The sequence below is a fragment of the Sus scrofa genome, chromosome 1 (assembly GCF_000003025.6).
Source record: "Sus scrofa isolate TJ Tabasco breed Duroc chromosome 1, Sscrofa11.1, whole genome shotgun sequence".
NCBI classification, from domain to species: domain Eukaryota; kingdom Metazoa; phylum Chordata; class Mammalia; order Artiodactyla; family Suidae; genus Sus; species Sus scrofa.
In genome coordinates, this window is record NC_010443.5 from 200922967 (window position 1) to 200941567 (window position 18601).

The following is an 18601-nucleotide window of genomic DNA, read 5'->3' on the forward strand; positions in this document are numbered from 1 at the left end:
AAAAAAACCTAGTTATTATCCTCTAATCTAATTTGATGATTAAAACACACAAACAAAAATAATTACAAAGATAACTGATTATATTAACTAAACTGTTACCTAAAAATTAAGTAACTGAAATCATCAGAATGATTTCCTAATTAGGAAGGGTTGATACTTCCTAAAGCAAAAATGATATTTAAATGATCAGTAATGGGCTACAGAGATGACTCTTCAATAGTAACCTAATGAAAGTCACGTGCACTTTTTTCAATGAAAATCTGTTAAAATTACTCAATGAATTTTATTACATTTATAGTTGTATAACAATCATCACAACCAAATTTTATGGCATTTCCATCCCAAACTCAGTGTACCCCCCCCCCAATCTGTCTCATTTGGAAATCATAAGTTTTTCAAAGTCTGAGTCAGTATCTGTTCTACAAAGAAGTTCACTGTGTCCTTTTTTTAGATTCCACATGTAAGTGATAGCATTTGATATTGGTGTCTCATTTTCTAACTGATTTCACTTAGCATAATGTCTGGGTCCACCCATGTTGCTGCAAATGCTATTATTTCTTTCCTTTTAATGGCTGAGTAATATTCCATTATGTATATGTACCACATCTTCTTTATTCACTCCTCTGTCAATGGACATTGGATTGTTTCCCTGTCTTGGCTATTGTATATACTGCTGCAGTGAACATGGGAGTACATGTGTCTTTTTGGGTCATGGTTTTCTCTGGATAGGTGCCCAGGAGTGGGATTGCTGGGATCAAATGGTAGTTCTATGTTTAGTTTTCTGAGGAATCTCCACACTGTCAATGAAAACCTTTATATTGGCTGTCACTTGAGTGAAATTTCTACTCAACAGAAGAAAGTAGCTCCTCGAGAAAAAAATATTTTCAAAGTTAAGAATTAACTGAACATCTGAATTAAATAATTTTCAGATCAGGTTATACAAGTTGATTTATACTAATATTTTGGGAAACAGTTACCTCTCTGGCCTTATTTCCTAGAAAAGTAAATCAACCAAAGTAAAAAGGGCAGTTAGTAAGATTTTTTAGAGTACTGCAGGTTATATGATTTAGTACTTTGAAAGCATCTCCACAACTTTCTTACATGGCTAAACCAGTTCTTTTTTTTTTTTTTTTTCCCCAGTTGATTTATAATGTGTCAATTTCTGCTGTAGAGCAAAATGATTCATACACACACACACACACATTTTTAAAAAAATACTATTTTCCATCATGGACTATTTCAGGAGATTGGATATAGTTCCCTGTGCTACACAGTAGGACCTCATTGCTTATCCATTCTAAATGCAAAAGTTTGCATCTATCAATCACAAACTCCCAGTCCATCTCATTCCACCCTTCCCCTTGGCAATGACAAGTCTGTTCTCCACATCTGTGAGTCTGTTCCTGTTTGGTAGATATGTTCATTTGTGCCATATTTTAAATTACACATGTAAATGATGTGTTATGGTATTTGTCCTCTTTCTGACTTACTTCACTTAGTATGATTATCTCTAGTTGCCTCCATGTTGCTGTGAATGCCATTATTCCATTCTTTTTAATGGCTGAGTAATATTCCATTGTGTCCATGTACCACTTAATTCATTCATCTGTCGATGGACATTTACATTGTTTCCATGTCTTGGCTACTGTGAATAGTATTGCTGTGGACATAGGGGTACATGTATCTTTTTTTAAATTTTTTTTTGTCTTTTTGCCATTTCTTGGGCTGCTCCCTTGGCATATGGAGGTTCCCAGGCTAGGGGTTGAATTGGAGCTGTAGCCACAGGCCTATGCCAGAGCCACAGCAACGCGGATCCAAGCCACATCTGCAACCTACACCACAGCTCATAGCATTCCAGATCCTTAACCCACTGAGCAAGGGCAGGGACCGAACCCGCAACCTCATGGTTCCTAGTCGGATTCATTAACCACTGAGCCATGATGGGAACTCCACATGTATCTTTGAATGAATGTTTTGTCTTGGATCATATGGTAATTCTATATTTAGTTTTCTGAGGAACCTCCATACAGTTTTCCAAGGTGGTTGTACCAATTGACATTCCCACCAATGGTGTAGGAGGGTTCCTTTTTCTTTACTCCCTCTCTAGCATGTTATTTGTAAACTTAATGATGGCCATTCTGACCAGTGTGAGATGGTGCCTCATTGTAGTTTTGATTTGCAGTTCTCTAATAATTAGTGATGTTGAACATCAACATCTTATCATGTGTCTACTGGCCAACTGTATGTCTTTGGAGAAATGTCTGTTTAGGTCTTCTGCCCCTTTTTTGATTTTTTTTTTTTTGATGTTGAGTTGTAGGAGTTGTTTGTATATTTTGGAGATTAAGCCCTTGTTGGTTGCATTATTTGCAACTATTTTCTCCCATTCCATAGGTTGTCTTTTCTTTTTTTTATGATCTTTTTTTTTTTTTTTTTTTTTTTGCTGTGCAAAAGCTTTCAAGTTTGATTAAACAAGTTTGTGATGTTGCTGCCACCTCATGGTACACTGTTGAAACTACAGGTTACTTATTCTATCCAACACAACATTTTCCTATTTTGTTACAACTTAACATCATAAGTAGTGAAAGACTAACCAATATAGCAGTTTTCAAATCAGCAGAATGTTCATTTAAATCAGAGGGGTTTAAATCACTCTAATTTAGTAGAAATTTTAAAAATCACATTGTCTTGTGAAATCCTAATCCTTCTTCCAGCAGGCGTCTCTATTTTATCATTTCATGTACCTCTGAAGCACCACAGATCATAGTGGAGATGGGGTTGGTGTAGGAGATGTAATGAACTGTCTAGCTCATGTCGTCACCTCAGACTGCTGAACTGAGTTGCTAACTCAGAACTCATTCTTAGCCTACTCTTCAGGGATTCTGCAATGCATGGAAACTTCTGGTTTTTGGTTTGCCTTTTTTAAAAAAAATACTTACTACCACTTTGACTTGGCTATTTTTGGCTGTTCCCCTGAGCCATGGCATCTCTCATTCTGGATTCAACACTAGTCTCAGACTTATATATATATAACTTGGTTTAGAAACCACCCTCTGTTTAGGCAAGCCAGCCCAGCATTACAGCAATAAATAACAAGTACTAACTGGGGGAGTTCCCATTGTGGCTCCATGGGTTAAGAACCTGACATAGCATCCTTTAGGAGGGGGGTTCAATCCCTGGCCTTGCTCATTGAGTTAAGGATCCAGCATTGCCTCAAGCTGAGGGTAAGTCACAGATGTGGCTCAGATCCGGCATTGCTGTGGCTGTGGTGTAGGCTGGCAGCTGCAGCTCTAGTTCAGCCCCTTGTCCAGGAACTTCCTTTTAGGACAGGTATGGCCCTAAAAAGAAAAAAGAAAAAGATATGCTAACAGGTCTTGCTGAAGTTCAGTGCCCTTGAGCCCACCCTCAGAAGCCCCAAGCTTCAGCCCTTACCACCCTGGCTGTGTAGTGCTCAGCCCTCAGTGAGGAGTATTTAGTACTGGGTGTGAAAGCAAGGACTGTTACAGCTCATCAGAAAGGCCAGAATGTGGTCTCTGGCACTGGAATTATTTGCAAGAAATCCTGTCCAGTCAAACTGGCTCAAGTTTTTTATGGAAACCCATATGTGGGAAGGGATATAGGGCAAGTGTAACAAGTGCCACACTAGGGAATTCAAATTCTCACATTTTTCTTGGGGCACATGGAGGCCCACGCCAAGATGTGGCGATGTCGCCACCTGCTGGCTCTATGGTAAAGTACAACTAAGGGATGAACCTCCAGCACCAGTGACCTTTCTGTCTTTCCCCACCAGCCCCTAAATTAAACAGTCAACTCAGCATCTGCCATGATAATAAAGTAAGTGTGTCTTCACATTTACATCACATAATCTTTACAACCACCCTATAAGATAGGCTCTATAGCATAACACCCATTCTTACAAAAGAGGAAAGAGAAACACAAAAATTAAGAAACTTGTCCAGAGAGCAAATTGTAAAGTGTAAAGCTGGAATAGGAACCCAGATCTTTCATACTCCACCACTATGATATACTACCTCCCAGTATCGCCTGGAATCCTTGGTAACATCACACCCTATTAGAAATTTATTGTCTCCATGTTAAGAAGAAACTGATGCTCAGAGTTCAAGTTCTGGACTAAGGTCACACAGTAAGAAAGGAAAGAGCAACTCTGGGCACCTAAGTGAACCACCTTGGAGGGGAGGAGGCTCTCCACCCATGACCTCATGTATACTTACCAGGCCTTCTGGGCCAAAGGCATGGTCCTCAGTCCTATTCAAGGTCTGAGATGGAATTTCTGGGCCAATTCTGCCCAGCCAGGACTTCTTCACTATATAAGATAAAGCTCTGAAAAAGGACCCCCTGGTCAATCAAGGTCACTGCCAGATTTTAACAGCAAGTTGATTCATCCATGCTTTTCCGTTTGCAGACCACCAAGTCAGGCTCTTCAAAAAGAAGAGATGGTTTGACCTCCTGAGACTGTGAAAGCATTTTATCTAAATGTTGGTTTACCTGACCAGAATGGTTACTTCCAGCAACACTGAAAGGGTTCAGCCTCTACCCTGGTCCAGTTCCCCTTGGCACCTGGCCACAGGAGATTTCACATACTCCCCTGCCCCCTTGATTTTAAGAACCACTTACCATCACAATGAAGCCTGGAAACACTACATGGAGGAACCTAGCACTGCGTGAAAGCACTCTCAAAACACTGTAACCCTGAGTTAAGTGAGATTAGCTCATGCCAGGGAGACTGGATGACTAAGTTCTCCAAGCTCATGAGGAGATAAGAGAGCCAGCACACCAGCTAGCAGCAATCTCTGCTCTTAAGCATTATAGTTCTTCAGCTCTGGTTGCCACTGACAAATTTGAAAGTTCAGCAAACAAAAGCTCTCCTTTATTGGGCTGACCTAGTTTTGAGGCCTCCCAGTCAGAGCCTTGCAAAATCTCAGGAGGCCAGCTGTATGGATAGAGTGGCCAAATGTCTCAGTCTGGGAGGCCTGTCCAGAACCTTCAGTATGGTCCACAGAGAGAGTGGCTCCATCTCTGACAGAAGGCCCTTCTCTGTAAGTCACCCTTACAGGTGATGGTTATGGGATCAAGTGAGTCCTAAATATCCATATGTTGAAGTTCTCTCAATGCCTCAGAATTTGACTCTTTGTTTTTTTTATTAAAGCACAGCTGTTATACAATACTATATTAGTTTCATAGTGAACACATAGTGATTCAATATTTTCATAGATAATACTCAGTTTAAAGTTACTACAAATAATGGGCATATTTCCCTGTGCTATACAACATATCCTTATTGCTTTTAATTTTATACATAGTAGTCTGCATCTCTTAATCCCACACTCCTATCTTGCCCTACTCCCTCACCTCTCCCCACTGGAGAGAACTCATAGTCTGTTTCTGTTTTGTATAGACATTTGTTTGCTTAATACTTTCTGGGTCCATCCACACTGCTGCAATCAGCAGAATTTCATTTTTTTAGTAGCTAATATTCCACTGTATGTGTGTGTGTGTGTGTGTGTGTGTATGTACGTATGTATGTATGTATGTATGTATTATATATATATATATATATATATATATATATATATATGTATCTGTTCTCCTGTTGATAGGCACTTAGGTGGCTTCCATGTCTTGGCTGTTTGAGTATTGGGGGTGCATGTATCTTTCAGAATTAGTGCTTTTGTTTTCTTCAGATATACACCTAGCAGTGGATTGCTGGATCATATGGTATTTTATTTTTAGTTTTTTGAGGAACCCTCCTACTGTTTTTCATAGTAGCTGCACCAATTTACAATTCCACCAGCAGTTTAAGAGGGTTCCCCTTTTTCCATGCCCTCACCAGTATTTTGTTATTTGTAGACTTTGATGACAGCCATTTTGACAGGTGTGAGGTGATCTCACTGTGGTTTTGATTTACATTTGACTAGCAATATTGAGCTGAATTTGATTATTTTTGGAAATAGGGTCTTTGAAGAGGTAATTAAAGTTAATGAGATCTTGGGGAGGGTGGTAACCCATTAAGATTGGGGACCTTATAAGAAGAGACTGAGACACAGACATGCAGAAGGAAGACCATGAGAAAACCCAGGAAGAAGGCAGTCATCTGCCAGGCCAGGAGAGAGGCCTCAGAAGAAACCAATGCTGTCAACACTTTGATTTTGGATTGTGAGGCAACCCATTTCTGTTGCTTGAACCTCCTAGCCTGTGGTACTTTGTTATCACAGCCCTAGAAAACAAATTAATACTATATTTTGGTCAGAAATAATTACAGATTCAGAACATCTGTGGTTTTTATATAACAAATCTCCTCTTGCAAAGTCAAGATATTCTAATGGGTAGACACCCTGTTAAAGTTATGGTTCACTTCCTGAAGTGGTCAATTATCATTATTATTATTTTTTCTCTTTACAGCCATACCTGCGGCATAGGGAAGTTCCTGGGCTGGGGCTGAAGTGGAGCTGCAGCTGTGGCCTACAGGTCACAGCAGCACCAGTTCCGAGCAGCACCTGTAACCCATGCTGCAGCTTGTGGCAATGCTGGATCCTTAACCCACTGAGCAAGGCCAGGGATGGAACCTGCATCCTTACAGACACTATGTCAGGTTCTTAATCCACTGAGCCACAGTGGGTATATTCTGTAGCACTCACCTTCCTTCACTTGTGGAGCGACATGGGATTCTTCCTGGTGTTCCTCCTGGGTCAGCTGCTGGATACCAGAATCCCTAGGGGAGCTTTCAGTACCAAAGCCCAGGTCCCAGACTCCTGAGATTCTAATCGGGCAAGGGAGAGTTTTTTTTGTTTTTTGTTTTAGTAAACCTCCTCAGGTGGTTTTAATGTGTAGCCAGACTTAAGCAACATTGCTCTAAGACCTAGATCATCAGTCTCTAAAATCTGAGCTAGCCAAGAGTCATAGGCTGAACGTTTCCTGCAAGATAGCCTGTCTGCATTCTAATTACCAGAACCTATACGTGTTAATTTCCGTGATTAAGTTAACAGTTCTGAGATGGGGAGATTATTCTGGATTATCTGGATGGGTCCTACATGGAATCACAAGGGTCCTTATAAGAAGGTTGTATGAAGAAGTTGGCAATGTTGATAGAGGTTGGGGGAGAAAGGGGATGTGATGCAGGGCAGTAAGCCAAGGAAGGCTGGTGATCTCCAGAAGCTGGAAAAGGCAAGGAAACAGATTCTCCCTTAGATCTTCCAAGAGGATCTGCCCTATTGACACCTGGATTTTAGCTCCGTAGGATTTATTCTGGATTTCTGACCTCTAGAATTGTTAAGTGACAACATCTGTGTTGTTCTAAGCCATCCAGTTTGTGGTAATTAAAATAGACAAGGAAACTAGTACACTAAGAAACACCTGAGGAGCTTGTTAAAAATGCAGATGCCCAGCCTTTTCAAAGCTCCCTGGTCAATGGTTATCACACTTTAGTGGGCACCCGGATATACTAAAGCTTTTAAAACCCAGTTTGCTGCCCCTCCCATTTCAGATTCTGCAGGATTGGGGTGGGGTCCAAGAATGTGCATCTCTGACAAATTCCCTGTGAGGACAGATGCATCATAGGCTATGAGAACCACTGTTTTAGATGCTTCTGAGGCAGAGACTAAAATACTCTTATAATCCCAGAGAAGGATCCAAGGTCCATTCCCCACAAAGATTCCTATCACCTGTTTCCTCATCTGCACCTGTGAGGGTAAGGTCTTTGCTTAATCTGTACAACTGTGAGAATCAAATGAAATAATGCAGTACAATCTCTCACTCTTTCTGCACACCCTCCCAACTCCAGCAAATATAAACAAAATCAAGATAAAGTTCCTCAAAGCAACAGCAGCAAAAATACTTCTCTCCTTATTTTTCTCGGCTGCTCAGGTCACAAAACTGGCTACTTCTTTATCTTTTTACCAGGGAGTCTCTGTCTCAGATTTAACCCAGTGGTCCTCAACCAAACATATAGGCTCTTCTGAGGGGATGCCCAGAAACCCACGGGGACATTTCTGACTGGCACAATGACTTAGGGGAGTGCTATCAGCATTTTTTGGAGAGGGGACCCAGGTGTGTTCTATGTCCTGCAGTACTCAGAACAGTCCTATTAAGGGAGGAATTGTCCTGCCTCAAATGGCATTGTCTCTAGGGGAAAAAAACAAAAACATAAAATGAAGGTTGTTTGGTTGCCAACTGGGGCCTGTGGGTTGTCCTCCGGTTTCTGAAGGTCACTTAAGGACTTTCAGTGTGAAGGCCTTTGCCAGCCACCCTCAGCAGGTGAAAAGGAGAGCTTCCAAGACTTGGTTTCAGAATCTGAACTCCATGATTTGCCTGTCCCCCTCCTCTTTGTTTATAGTCCATTACCCACCTACTGTGGGACCATATCCCTCCCTGTCATTAGCAATCATGTAAATAAGACTTATTTTTAATCCCTTGGAGGAAAAGGTGGGCACCTGCCTAGAGGAGCCACAGCCCATTAAAGAAGCCCTCCAGAATGCCAAAGACTGTTTCAGCCCTCTGCATGGTCAAGAATACCACCTCCCCATGGCTGCTGCTGGAGGATGATGTCTTCCCAAGGTCCTCCCAGGCAATGGCTTTTACTAATACTGTGGGAGAGTGTCCAGTGGGCACTGGGAGGCAGCTTGCTTTATGCACACACTCCATACTCCCTCTCGCTTAAGGATGCATGACCTCTTTTGCAACAGAATAAAATGGCACAGGGACCACATGTTGGATATCAGAAATGACGCACAACATCTAGTTGGTGGAATGCCAGGCTCTAGACCAAGTCTCTCACTGTCTAGGTTCAACTGAATAATCCTGGACTTCTTAGGTCTTATCTGAGACTCGGGTTTATCTCCACAAAGAGAGGTTTATGTGGATATATGGTCCTAAGGAATGTTCCAGCTGTATATTCTATGATCTGGGGATAGGATATGATTTTCATTAACTTATTTTGCTCTGAACACTAGCATCTCATGTTTTCTCTCTAGGATGTTGCCTCAGCAGTCTGGGAGAGATGGTGTTGGAGTCATGGATTTGCAGCAACAAAGTTGTCACCTTTCTAATAACCTCAGAGAAATCAGCAGGCAGGCCTAGCACTATTTGAACCTATTAATTTTATATTCTTGGAGTTCCCTCTTGGCTCAGCGGAAATGAATCTGACTAGTATCCATGAGGATGCAGGTTGGATCCCTGGCCTCGATCAGTGGGTTAAGGATCCCGCATTGCTGAGAGCTATGGTGTAGGTCACAGATGCGGCTTGGATCTGGCATTGCTGTGGCTGTGGCATAAGCCAGAGGCTACAGCTCTGATTCAGCCCATAGCCTGGGAACCTCCGTATGCCCTGGGTGCGGCCCTAAAAAGACAAAAAAAAAAAAGTTATATTCAGCAGCTTGCCAAGAATAAAATACACACAATTCAGTATTTACATCTGGGCTCTAATCACAGTTCCCATTCTGCACTTAAATGCACTGCACTAATTTTACAAGAGAAACTGTGTGGCAGGCAGAAAGCCAAACCAAATTAAAGTGACACTTTTAAATACCACTCCTCTCTATTTTTAATGTAACTTTAAGTGTATTCCTGGAAGAGAAAGGTAATAGTTTCCTGCTTGCCCACTGAAAGCTGTGGCCTACCATAATAATTTAATTGCTGGAGAGAAGATATTCAAGATTAATCTCAGCTCCCCCACCTATAACACTACCATTTAATGTTTCATCCATGCCCTAGACAGACAATAGGATTCTAATGTCCCAGCAAACTCTGCAGTAAATTTCCGATTTTATAGACAGGCACCTAAAGAACTCACTTTTGCAAAAGAGCCTCATAAAAATTCTGCTTTTTTCTCCATGACTGATAAGCATTCTACAAATATTTGTCTAATGCAAGATTATTTGCAAAATGGCAAAAGGAATTTAGTATCTAAGTGTGACTGCAGTTCTCCTCATCCCACCCCCTCCCATAAGTGTCTCACCAGGAGCCTACTAATCACCACTGGCTGACCACACCCTGACCACAGATTTCCTTCTCTAGGGAGACCTGAATACAGATGCGGCAGAATCAAGAGAAGTATGTGAAGGCGATGGACCTTCCTAGCCCATCGGCCAAGAATTTCTAAAGCCAAACAAGTTAACTGAGTACTTAACCAATGATAAACAGCCAAGAAGAGACCTTAAGTTTTATTATCAATTTATGTTTGTGTACTGTAATTCTCTCTCTTCCCAAGGCACCAACCTGGAAGAAGTGTTTAAAAGCCCCAGGAAAACTCGCTGCAATCTTCGGAACTCGCGCCCTCCGCCGGCAAAGCTCCCTCCACACAATGATCCCTTACACGGAGATCTCAGAGCCGAGGCACAAGGAAACTGATCTCTAACTTTCAAGGTTGCCAACAAAGCAATTCAAAGCCAGGGCCCTCCCAACAGGGAGTGGCCCAGTACCAGTACTTCCGTACTCTCTTTTCAGTATCGTAAAAAAGTATCAGAGTCCCCATAGCATTGCACAGCGGGGTGGGAGGTGGAAGTCGTGGGGACTTCTGAACTGAGGTCTACGTTTAGAAGAAGAAGGGAAAAAAAAAAAAAAAAAAAAAAAGCCGGAAGCTTACAAAAGAGCAAGCACGCAGCTCTCCCACGTGGGCTTCGGGCAAAGGGCCAGGTTAGAGCGGAAGTGTTGAGCCTGGGCAGGGCACCAGGAAGTCCCGGCAGTTGCAGGCACTCACCCACCTGGCACACCCGCAAGCCTTAGGCAGACAAATCTGCCCGAAAAGGAGTGGTGTTTGGGCGGGGATGGACGCAGTGCCCGCCTGCTGCCCCTCTTGGAAGGGGCTGCCCACGCCCTGCGCGCTGTGGGTGCAGAGATCAAAGGTTGGGGGACGCCTTTGCAATTATTTCCTCTCCCCGGCTCCCCGCCCCTGGGTTAACGGGCCCCAGAACCTCCCCGCCGCGGCGGGGGCGCACGGTTTACAGGCACGGTTACCCAGGATGGGAGGACTCCAGCCCCTGGGCCGGCTAATCTCACCTTCACGGCTGCAGCAGCGGCACTTAAGGCCATGTCTGTGCGAGGAAGAAGCAGTAGCCTTGCGGGGATTGCAGGAGCGGAGCGGGTTCCGGAGCTCAGCGCGGGACTGAGCAGCGAGGGCCCGGGGGCGGCTCTGGCTCCTCCTCTTCCTTCCCGGGACAGCTGGATTGGCTGCTGATGTGGGCTCTCCCCCGCCACCCCCCTCCTCATTTGGAGATTCCCGCGTCCAGCCCCTTTTGCAGACCTTTCCGGTTTTCCGTTGTTTTTTTCCATCCCCAATTTTAACTAATAGGCTCATGATAGTGATAATAATGGAGACCTCTTACTGAGCGCTCATGCTGTCCAGACACTGCGCTTTGCACTTTAATCAGCGCCGTTAACTTTCACAAGAACCCTACAAGTAGCACTCCCGGCTCCGTGTAGTATCAGCTGCCTGCTAATCTCTATAAAACCAGGCCCATCTGCATTCCACGAGTTCTGCAGGAAAGAAAAACCGTGGAGGGGAGGGAACAGGCTGTTTCTGAATATCACCTCCAGTTGCTAACGCGGGGCAGGGTGCAGTTGGCTCTTACCACCGGGACCCAAGTGGGTGTTTGCTCCTTTCCCTTAATTTGTAGGGGATAGAGCAGGGGTGGGCTTGACCCAAGACTTAGGGATGACGAAAAGAAACAGAGTCAGTGCTACTTACTGGGTAACCTTTTCGACCTACAAACTCTTTGAGGGGAGGCTTTTAAGGGGATGAAACCTTCCAAACTCCCAACCTGGTCCACAGCACCAGGGCTATACTTAACCTTCCCCACCCTGGGCAAAGTCCAGTATACCTACGTTCAGAATCCAGACTCAGGTCTTCATCACTGATCACTGGGTGGTCAACCCCCGCCCCAGGACCCACACACCTTACACTGACCCTCCACTGGCGTAATCCCTTACTCTCAGAACTCCCTGGATGGATTAAATTCTACTAAGCAAAATGCTGAGTGACAGTAGTGTACTGAGATACGGAAATATTGCAAATTACTCTGGGAATGGGAAGGTGGCTGTGAAGGAATGGACTTTCCTCTTTCCCTGGAGCAGCAAAACACTGAAACAAGACACAAGTATGTTTTCATTTAAAACATCACTGTTTGGGTGCGGCACGATGTACTGTTTCCTTAAGCAAAGACTTTGATTATTCTAGATTTAAATTTTCTTGCAACGTAAAGTTTTTTTTTTCTATTTCTTTTAAGCTATAAAATGAAATGGAGAAGAATTAAAGAAGAAGATTGGAAAGAGCAGGAGGCTGGGGATTCTTCATGAATGTAGTTTCTGAGAAACCTGACTGCTGATGGCCTTATTTTTGAGAGCCCACCACCGGGGGGTGAGGGGGGGAAACAATAGCAGGGACACAGATGCCTTGGGTGTTATGGCTGCTTCACAATTAGAGGATCTTGACCAAGTTATGTGCTTTGATGTGACCAGCAAGTCCAGTTTCTACTCAATACCACTTCCCTGCCAAAAGTTAGACTCTGTAAATTAGCTAAATCTTTAAGCATTAGAAGATCCTTTAGACAGGAAAGGGGTTGGAAACATACAAGGGTTAAAAACAAAATTCAACTGAGTAAATGTGAATGTCTGATAGGCTTTATTAGGCACGTCCTGAATCTAGTTGCTAGCATACCAGCTAGCAACCAGAAGGGCTCTGGAAGGGTTTTACACAGGAAGTGTTTTTTCATAGGATAGGGCAAGGGAGCTATTAGCAAAAAGAAAAGAAATGTTTGTGTTCAGGCAGGGATAATATCTTTTTGGAGGGAAGGAGGGAGCAAGGATTTTATCATGCAGATTTCATTTTCTTCCTCTGTAGTGGGGAGAAGAGAAGGGAGGGTGGATAAGGAGCACTTATATGACAGATCACCTCTCTGGTGTTAATCGGAAAATTTCAAACTGACTATCTGGGGGACGGTATTAGGTATTAAATCTGCGTTTAGTATCATGGGCTTTAGCACAGTGATGTTCTTTTGGGGCCTGTGATTTTCTTTTTAACGGCAAAACTGGACTTCGGGAATTTTCTATTATAAGTTGCAGGTCAGGGCTCAAGCATCTGCTCTTGAACATGTGATGTGTGTGAAGGGAACATTGTCTCAAGTCTGGTTTGGTTTTTTGTCTTTCAGGGCCACACCCACAGCATATGGAAGTTCCCAGGCTGGGGGTCAAATAGAAGCTACAGCTGCTGACCTACACCACAGCCACAGCAACGCGGGACCCCAGCCACATCTGTGACCTACACCACAGCTCACAGCAATACTGTGATCCTTAACCCACTGAGCGAGGCCGGGGATCAAACCTCCGGCCTCATGGATATTAATCAGATTCATTTCTGCTGAGCCACGACAGGAACTCCCTAATTTCTTCTAAGAAACCAGGTGTCTACCCACCAGCTGATTGTCAGGCACTATTTTGTTCCGTGTGTATGGACATGTAGTTCAGGACAGTTTGATCCTTCTCCCAAGGGAACTCTAGCAGTTTTCATCATTATGCATTATGAGAGAAAAGCATACAAATATTACAAGCATGAAATTGGCCTACTATAGGTGATTTGAACTAACAGCAGCTGCTACAGGATTTTCTTAATAAAAGAATCCATTAGAAGAACATGTAAAAATAAGGTTTCAGAAAGTAAAAAACATAATATTCAAAGAAATATACAGCTGGCGTGTGTCAGAGATGTATTAAATCATTAATAAAGGAACCAGTAGGATGGCAAATCTGATTCAAAGGTGAATATAAGAAGCTGCAACAGCAGAAAAGAGAATGTTAGAGTAAGATGGAAAAATTAGATCCAAAACTGATACATATTTTACAAAGCCTAAAACTCTTGGGCTTTTGGATTATCTTGTCTGTGAACAGATATCATTTGCATCTTTAACTTTATTGTAACATATCAGTCATAGCAAGAAAGATACCTGCCACCAGAGTCTGAACCCAGTAAGAAACAATAAAACAAAGTTACAGCCCTTAGGTAAGGAGTCTGAAAACCTGGCCTACAAATAAGCAAACGTTGATGAATGTGTGAAGCTCAAAAACATAGATGATATCTAATTGAATGAGCCTGTCTATATTTCAGTACAACCTTATGGACATTAATAAAATTTGAATTTCATGTACTTTTCATATGGGACAAAAATAATTCTTCTTTAGATTTTTTCCCAATCACATAAGATTGTAGAAAATATTCTTAGTTATGCAAAAACAGGTGGAGAGCTGGTTTAGCTAAGGGCTTGGTCCATTGTTAGAGATGTCCCTCCCAGAGGCAGATGACACATGGGCAGACTTGTTGGACGATATTTCATGAAAAGGCAGACAATAATCTTTTTGGTTTATTTCCAAGTTTTGGATAATTTTTCTTAAGAAGTCCCAGAATCAAAATAGGACAAAATCTCTAATAGTCAGTGATCTCCCTTTTTATTTGGTTTGAAGAATCCTCTACAAGACAACAAGAGTCATAAGGATCTATGAAAATAGTGTCTTGCCCTACAAATTCTCTCTGTTCACCTGTACCCTTGCCTTTCTGAAGACAATTATGAAAAAGTACCCAGGCCACCTTACAACAACTCTGATTATGACACTGTATGGATATTTCTTTTTTTTTAATGATTTTTATTTTTTCCATTATAGCTGGTTTACAGTGTTGTCAGTTTTCTACTGTACAGTAAGATGACCCAGTCACACATACATATATGCATTCTCACATTATCCTCCATCATGCTCCATCATAAGTGACTAGACATAGTTCCCAGTGCTATACAGCAGGATCTTATTGCTTATCCATTCCAAAGGCAATAGTTTGCATCTATTAACCCCAGTTCATCCCACTCCCTCCCACTCCTGCTTGGCAACCACAAGTCTGTTCTCCAAGTCCATGATTTTCTTTTTTGTGGAAAGGTTCATTTGTGCCATATATTAGATTTCAGATATAAGTGATATCATATGATATTTGTCTTTTTCTGACTTATTTCACTTAGTATGACAGTCTCTAGTTCCATCCACGTTGCTGCAAATGTCATTATTTTGTTATTTTTTTATGGCTGAGTAGTATTCCATTGTGTATATATCATATAGAGCCCTAATCCATTTATCTGTCAATGGACATTTAGGTTGTTTCCCTGTCTTGGCTATTGTGAGTAGTGCTGCAATGAACATATGGGTGCATGTGTCTTTTTCAAGGAAAGTTTTGTCCAGATATATGTCCAAGAGTGGGATTGCTGAGTCATACGGTAGTTCTCTGTTTAATTTTCTGAGGTACTTCCTTTAGTTTTCCATAGTGATTGTACCAGCTTACATTCCCACCAACAGTGTAGGCTGTATGGGTATTTCAATAGCTTTTTCTTTTTCTTTTCTTTTCTTTTTTCCAGAAAATGCCTAATATATTCCTTGCCAGCTTCTATCTCCCTGCCAATAAGGTACTGAGATGGTGTTGCCAATAGCTGTCTCTACCAGATCTTGAGCAATTGTCCTCCCATGTCCTACAGTCCTCTTGTAGGAACCTACAATGGTTTATGTCTTTAAATATGATTAAATTACATGCTAATTTTAAAGACTTCTCAGAGTCATTCCAGGATCATCAAATATTCCAGAGGAAATATTCACACAAATGCACGAAATATATCGTCCCAGCCAACCATATCAGCTTTCCCATGGAAGGTCACATCTCCTCTCCTGAACAGTGTTTCAGTGCTGGATAGGTACTGAAAAATAGACCCAGCCTAGTGGTAAACCCTTCTCTGCTGGGCATATTAGAGCTGTCAAGTTGTCATGGCTGAAGCAACTCATATAACTCTCTACCACTTTGGGACCCAAAGAAAAATTCTGAATAACGTGAGTGTTGTCCTTACAGAGCCCCAATTCTATGTGGCTCTGATCTTTTTAGAATGTTCCTGTGTCACTGATACTATGTGTAGGGACCTTTTGGCCACCACTTTTTGTCGGTGGATTAGACTTGGCACTGGAAGCTTAAGGAAAGAGCTGAAGTTCTATTAGCAAGCAGCCACTGTGGATATAGCAGAACACTGTCAACAACATATTTTAAGAGGATAAGAAAATCAAGAGTAATAATAATAAAAATTTTAAATTGTTGCCCCTTCAAGTCCTAGTCAGGCAAGCCTATGCAGGTATAAAGACCCCAGAGATGTCTGAATTGGTATAAATTCAGGTTCAAAAATGGTACTGTTATCAGTGCACATGGTGTAATCATTGGGAAAAAAAATCACAAATAGACACAACCAACTTTAACAAAATTGTGTTCAGAGAAATTTTCCACAGGCAGTTCTCCAAATACTTAAATTCTTTTTCTCCTGCCATGAAAGAAAAAAGTTCTTAAAAGGATACAGTGCCTGTTGTTTATCAGGCTAAGAAGTGAAAGTATGCAAATATGTACTAGGGTAGCCTCAAAGTAACACTCTTGGTAAGTAAATGAAAGGCTTACTAACACTCCTGGTTGTGGTAAATAACTGAGTGAATTATTTTATTACTTTTCAAAAAATACAGCTATGTATTTTCTCTCTAATATCATACAGTATATTATGAAATTGTATAACGTTAATGTTTTAGTAACTAGAGACTTAAATTTATTTTGTCACAGAAAGCCTAATTAATTTGACCATTTAAAATTTCTTATACTTGTCTTATAGGCTAGTAAATAATTATTACTAAAACTTAAAAAGAAATCAAGAAGGGAAAAAAAGCTGTTCTCCTATTATCAGAGTGAGGAAGCATAGTAACATGTGTCAACTTGAAAAAATATGCACAACCTATACACTGAGAGTTAAGTTTTACTTGGGGCAAAATGAGGACTATAGCCCAGGAGGCAGCATTTCAGATAGCTCTGAAATATTGCTCTAAAGAGGTAAGGGCGGTGGATGAGTGGGTTGGGGGGGGAAATGTCAAAATATATATATGATTTTGTTGAAGGGGGAGGTAACATGCAATCAAGTACATATCTTGCAGAATATTGTTGCTGACCTTGTGAAGGTTACTACTAGTCACAAGGAGCAGATGTCCCCATGAAGGATTTTAGTACTTTTCTAGATATGAGGAGATGTAAGAATTGGGCTCATAAAAATCTTCTCCTGAAAATATCTAACTATCTGAAGACCTGTTCTGCCAGTTTTCCCAGAGCACAAAGTGCCTCACTCCTGATCTCCACCTTGAGCTCCTTTCAGGGGGTCTTGAGGGTCAATGGTGCAGTGGCTCATGATTCAATCCAAGTAGAGGGAGATGTCAAGTGCCAATCTCCAGTTCACACATGTCATATGAAAAGGAAATTTATTTAAATCTGATTTTTATAATACATTTATTGTATGTTACCTTGTAGAGGGAATTAGAAGTTAACTTGCTCAGAAAATATTTATAGCAAATTTTAGGTGGCAATCCCTTATACCGACCTTTATTAAAAGTGGAGTGACCAGAGTTCCTGTCAGTGGTTAATGAACGTGACTGGCATCCGTAAGGACACAGGTTCAATCCCTGGCCTCGCTCAGTGGGTTAAGGATCCAGTGTTGCCATGAGTTGTGGTGTAGGTCTCAGATGTGGCTGGGATCCCGCATTGCTATGGCCCTGGTGTAGGCTGGTGGCTACAGCTCCAATTGGACCCCTAGCCTGGGAACCTCCATATGCCTCAGGTGCAGCCCTAAAAAATAAGACCAAAAAAAAGTGAAGGGACCAATAATGATATATAACTTGTGTCTCTGGTTGAGGGAGGAACCACATGCTTTGAAATGAGATAAGAAAGATCAGTTTTGACTGTTCTGAACTTAGTGTGGTCCAGATAGTGGGAGATTCCCCTATTTGTCTTGTTTCAAACCAATCAAGTTCTATTCCTTTAGTGTTCTCCCTTCCTTCCTTCCTCCTTCTAAGTCTGTTAGCCCCTAGGAATTTATCTAGAAATAGACTCCATTCCAAGTCATCTTGTCTCTTCTTCAGTGTGCACTTCAAATTGTATCTATCCTTTCATTTCTGGAGCCCCTACCGAAGATGACTAGTCACATATTATTTGGATTTAATGAGGGGAAATCTTGTCCAGTCTCCCACTCTCCCTAAGATAATATCACACATCATGAACATATTCTGGTTGACGGAATGGCCATCTATCCTGGAATCCCAGAATGCTCACATCCTCTGGGGTAGATATTTTCTTTCTGTTTTCTATACTATCTCTGTTATAGGATAAGAAATAACAAGATGAAACCCTAAACCCTACAAACTTCCCTTGGTGAAGAAAAAGATTCTCAATCTTGTTTTAAAGAGATATGGGCATTTCTGTGCTCTGGATAGAAAAGAAGTGGGATTGCTGGGTCATATGGTAGTTCCATATTTAGTTTTCTGAGGAACCTCCATACTGTTTTCCATAGTGGTTGCACCAATTTACATCCCCACCAACAGTGTAGGAGGGTTCCCTTTTCTCCACACCTCTCCAACATTTGTTATTTGTAGACTTCTTAATGATAGCCATGCTGACTGGTGTGAGGTGGTACCTCCTTATAGTTTTGATTTGCATTTCTCTAATAATTAGTGATGTTGAGTATTTTTTATGCACCTACTGGCCAAGTGTATGTCTTCTTTG

The 18601-nt window shown here is 41.8% G+C and overlaps 1 protein-coding gene across 1 annotated transcript in view; it reads right to left on the reverse strand.

The window, feature by feature from the left end:
- The window catches only part of MTAP (methylthioadenosine phosphorylase), a 51436-nt gene extending 40013 nt beyond the window's left edge, over positions 1–11423 (reverse strand). The window contains exon 1 of the mRNA XM_003121879.4: positions 11008–11423. Coding sequence (XP_003121927.3) covers positions 11008–11280 — 273 coding nt within the window. The 5' untranslated portion in view covers positions 11281–11423. The remainder of the gene's footprint in view (positions 1–11007) is intronic.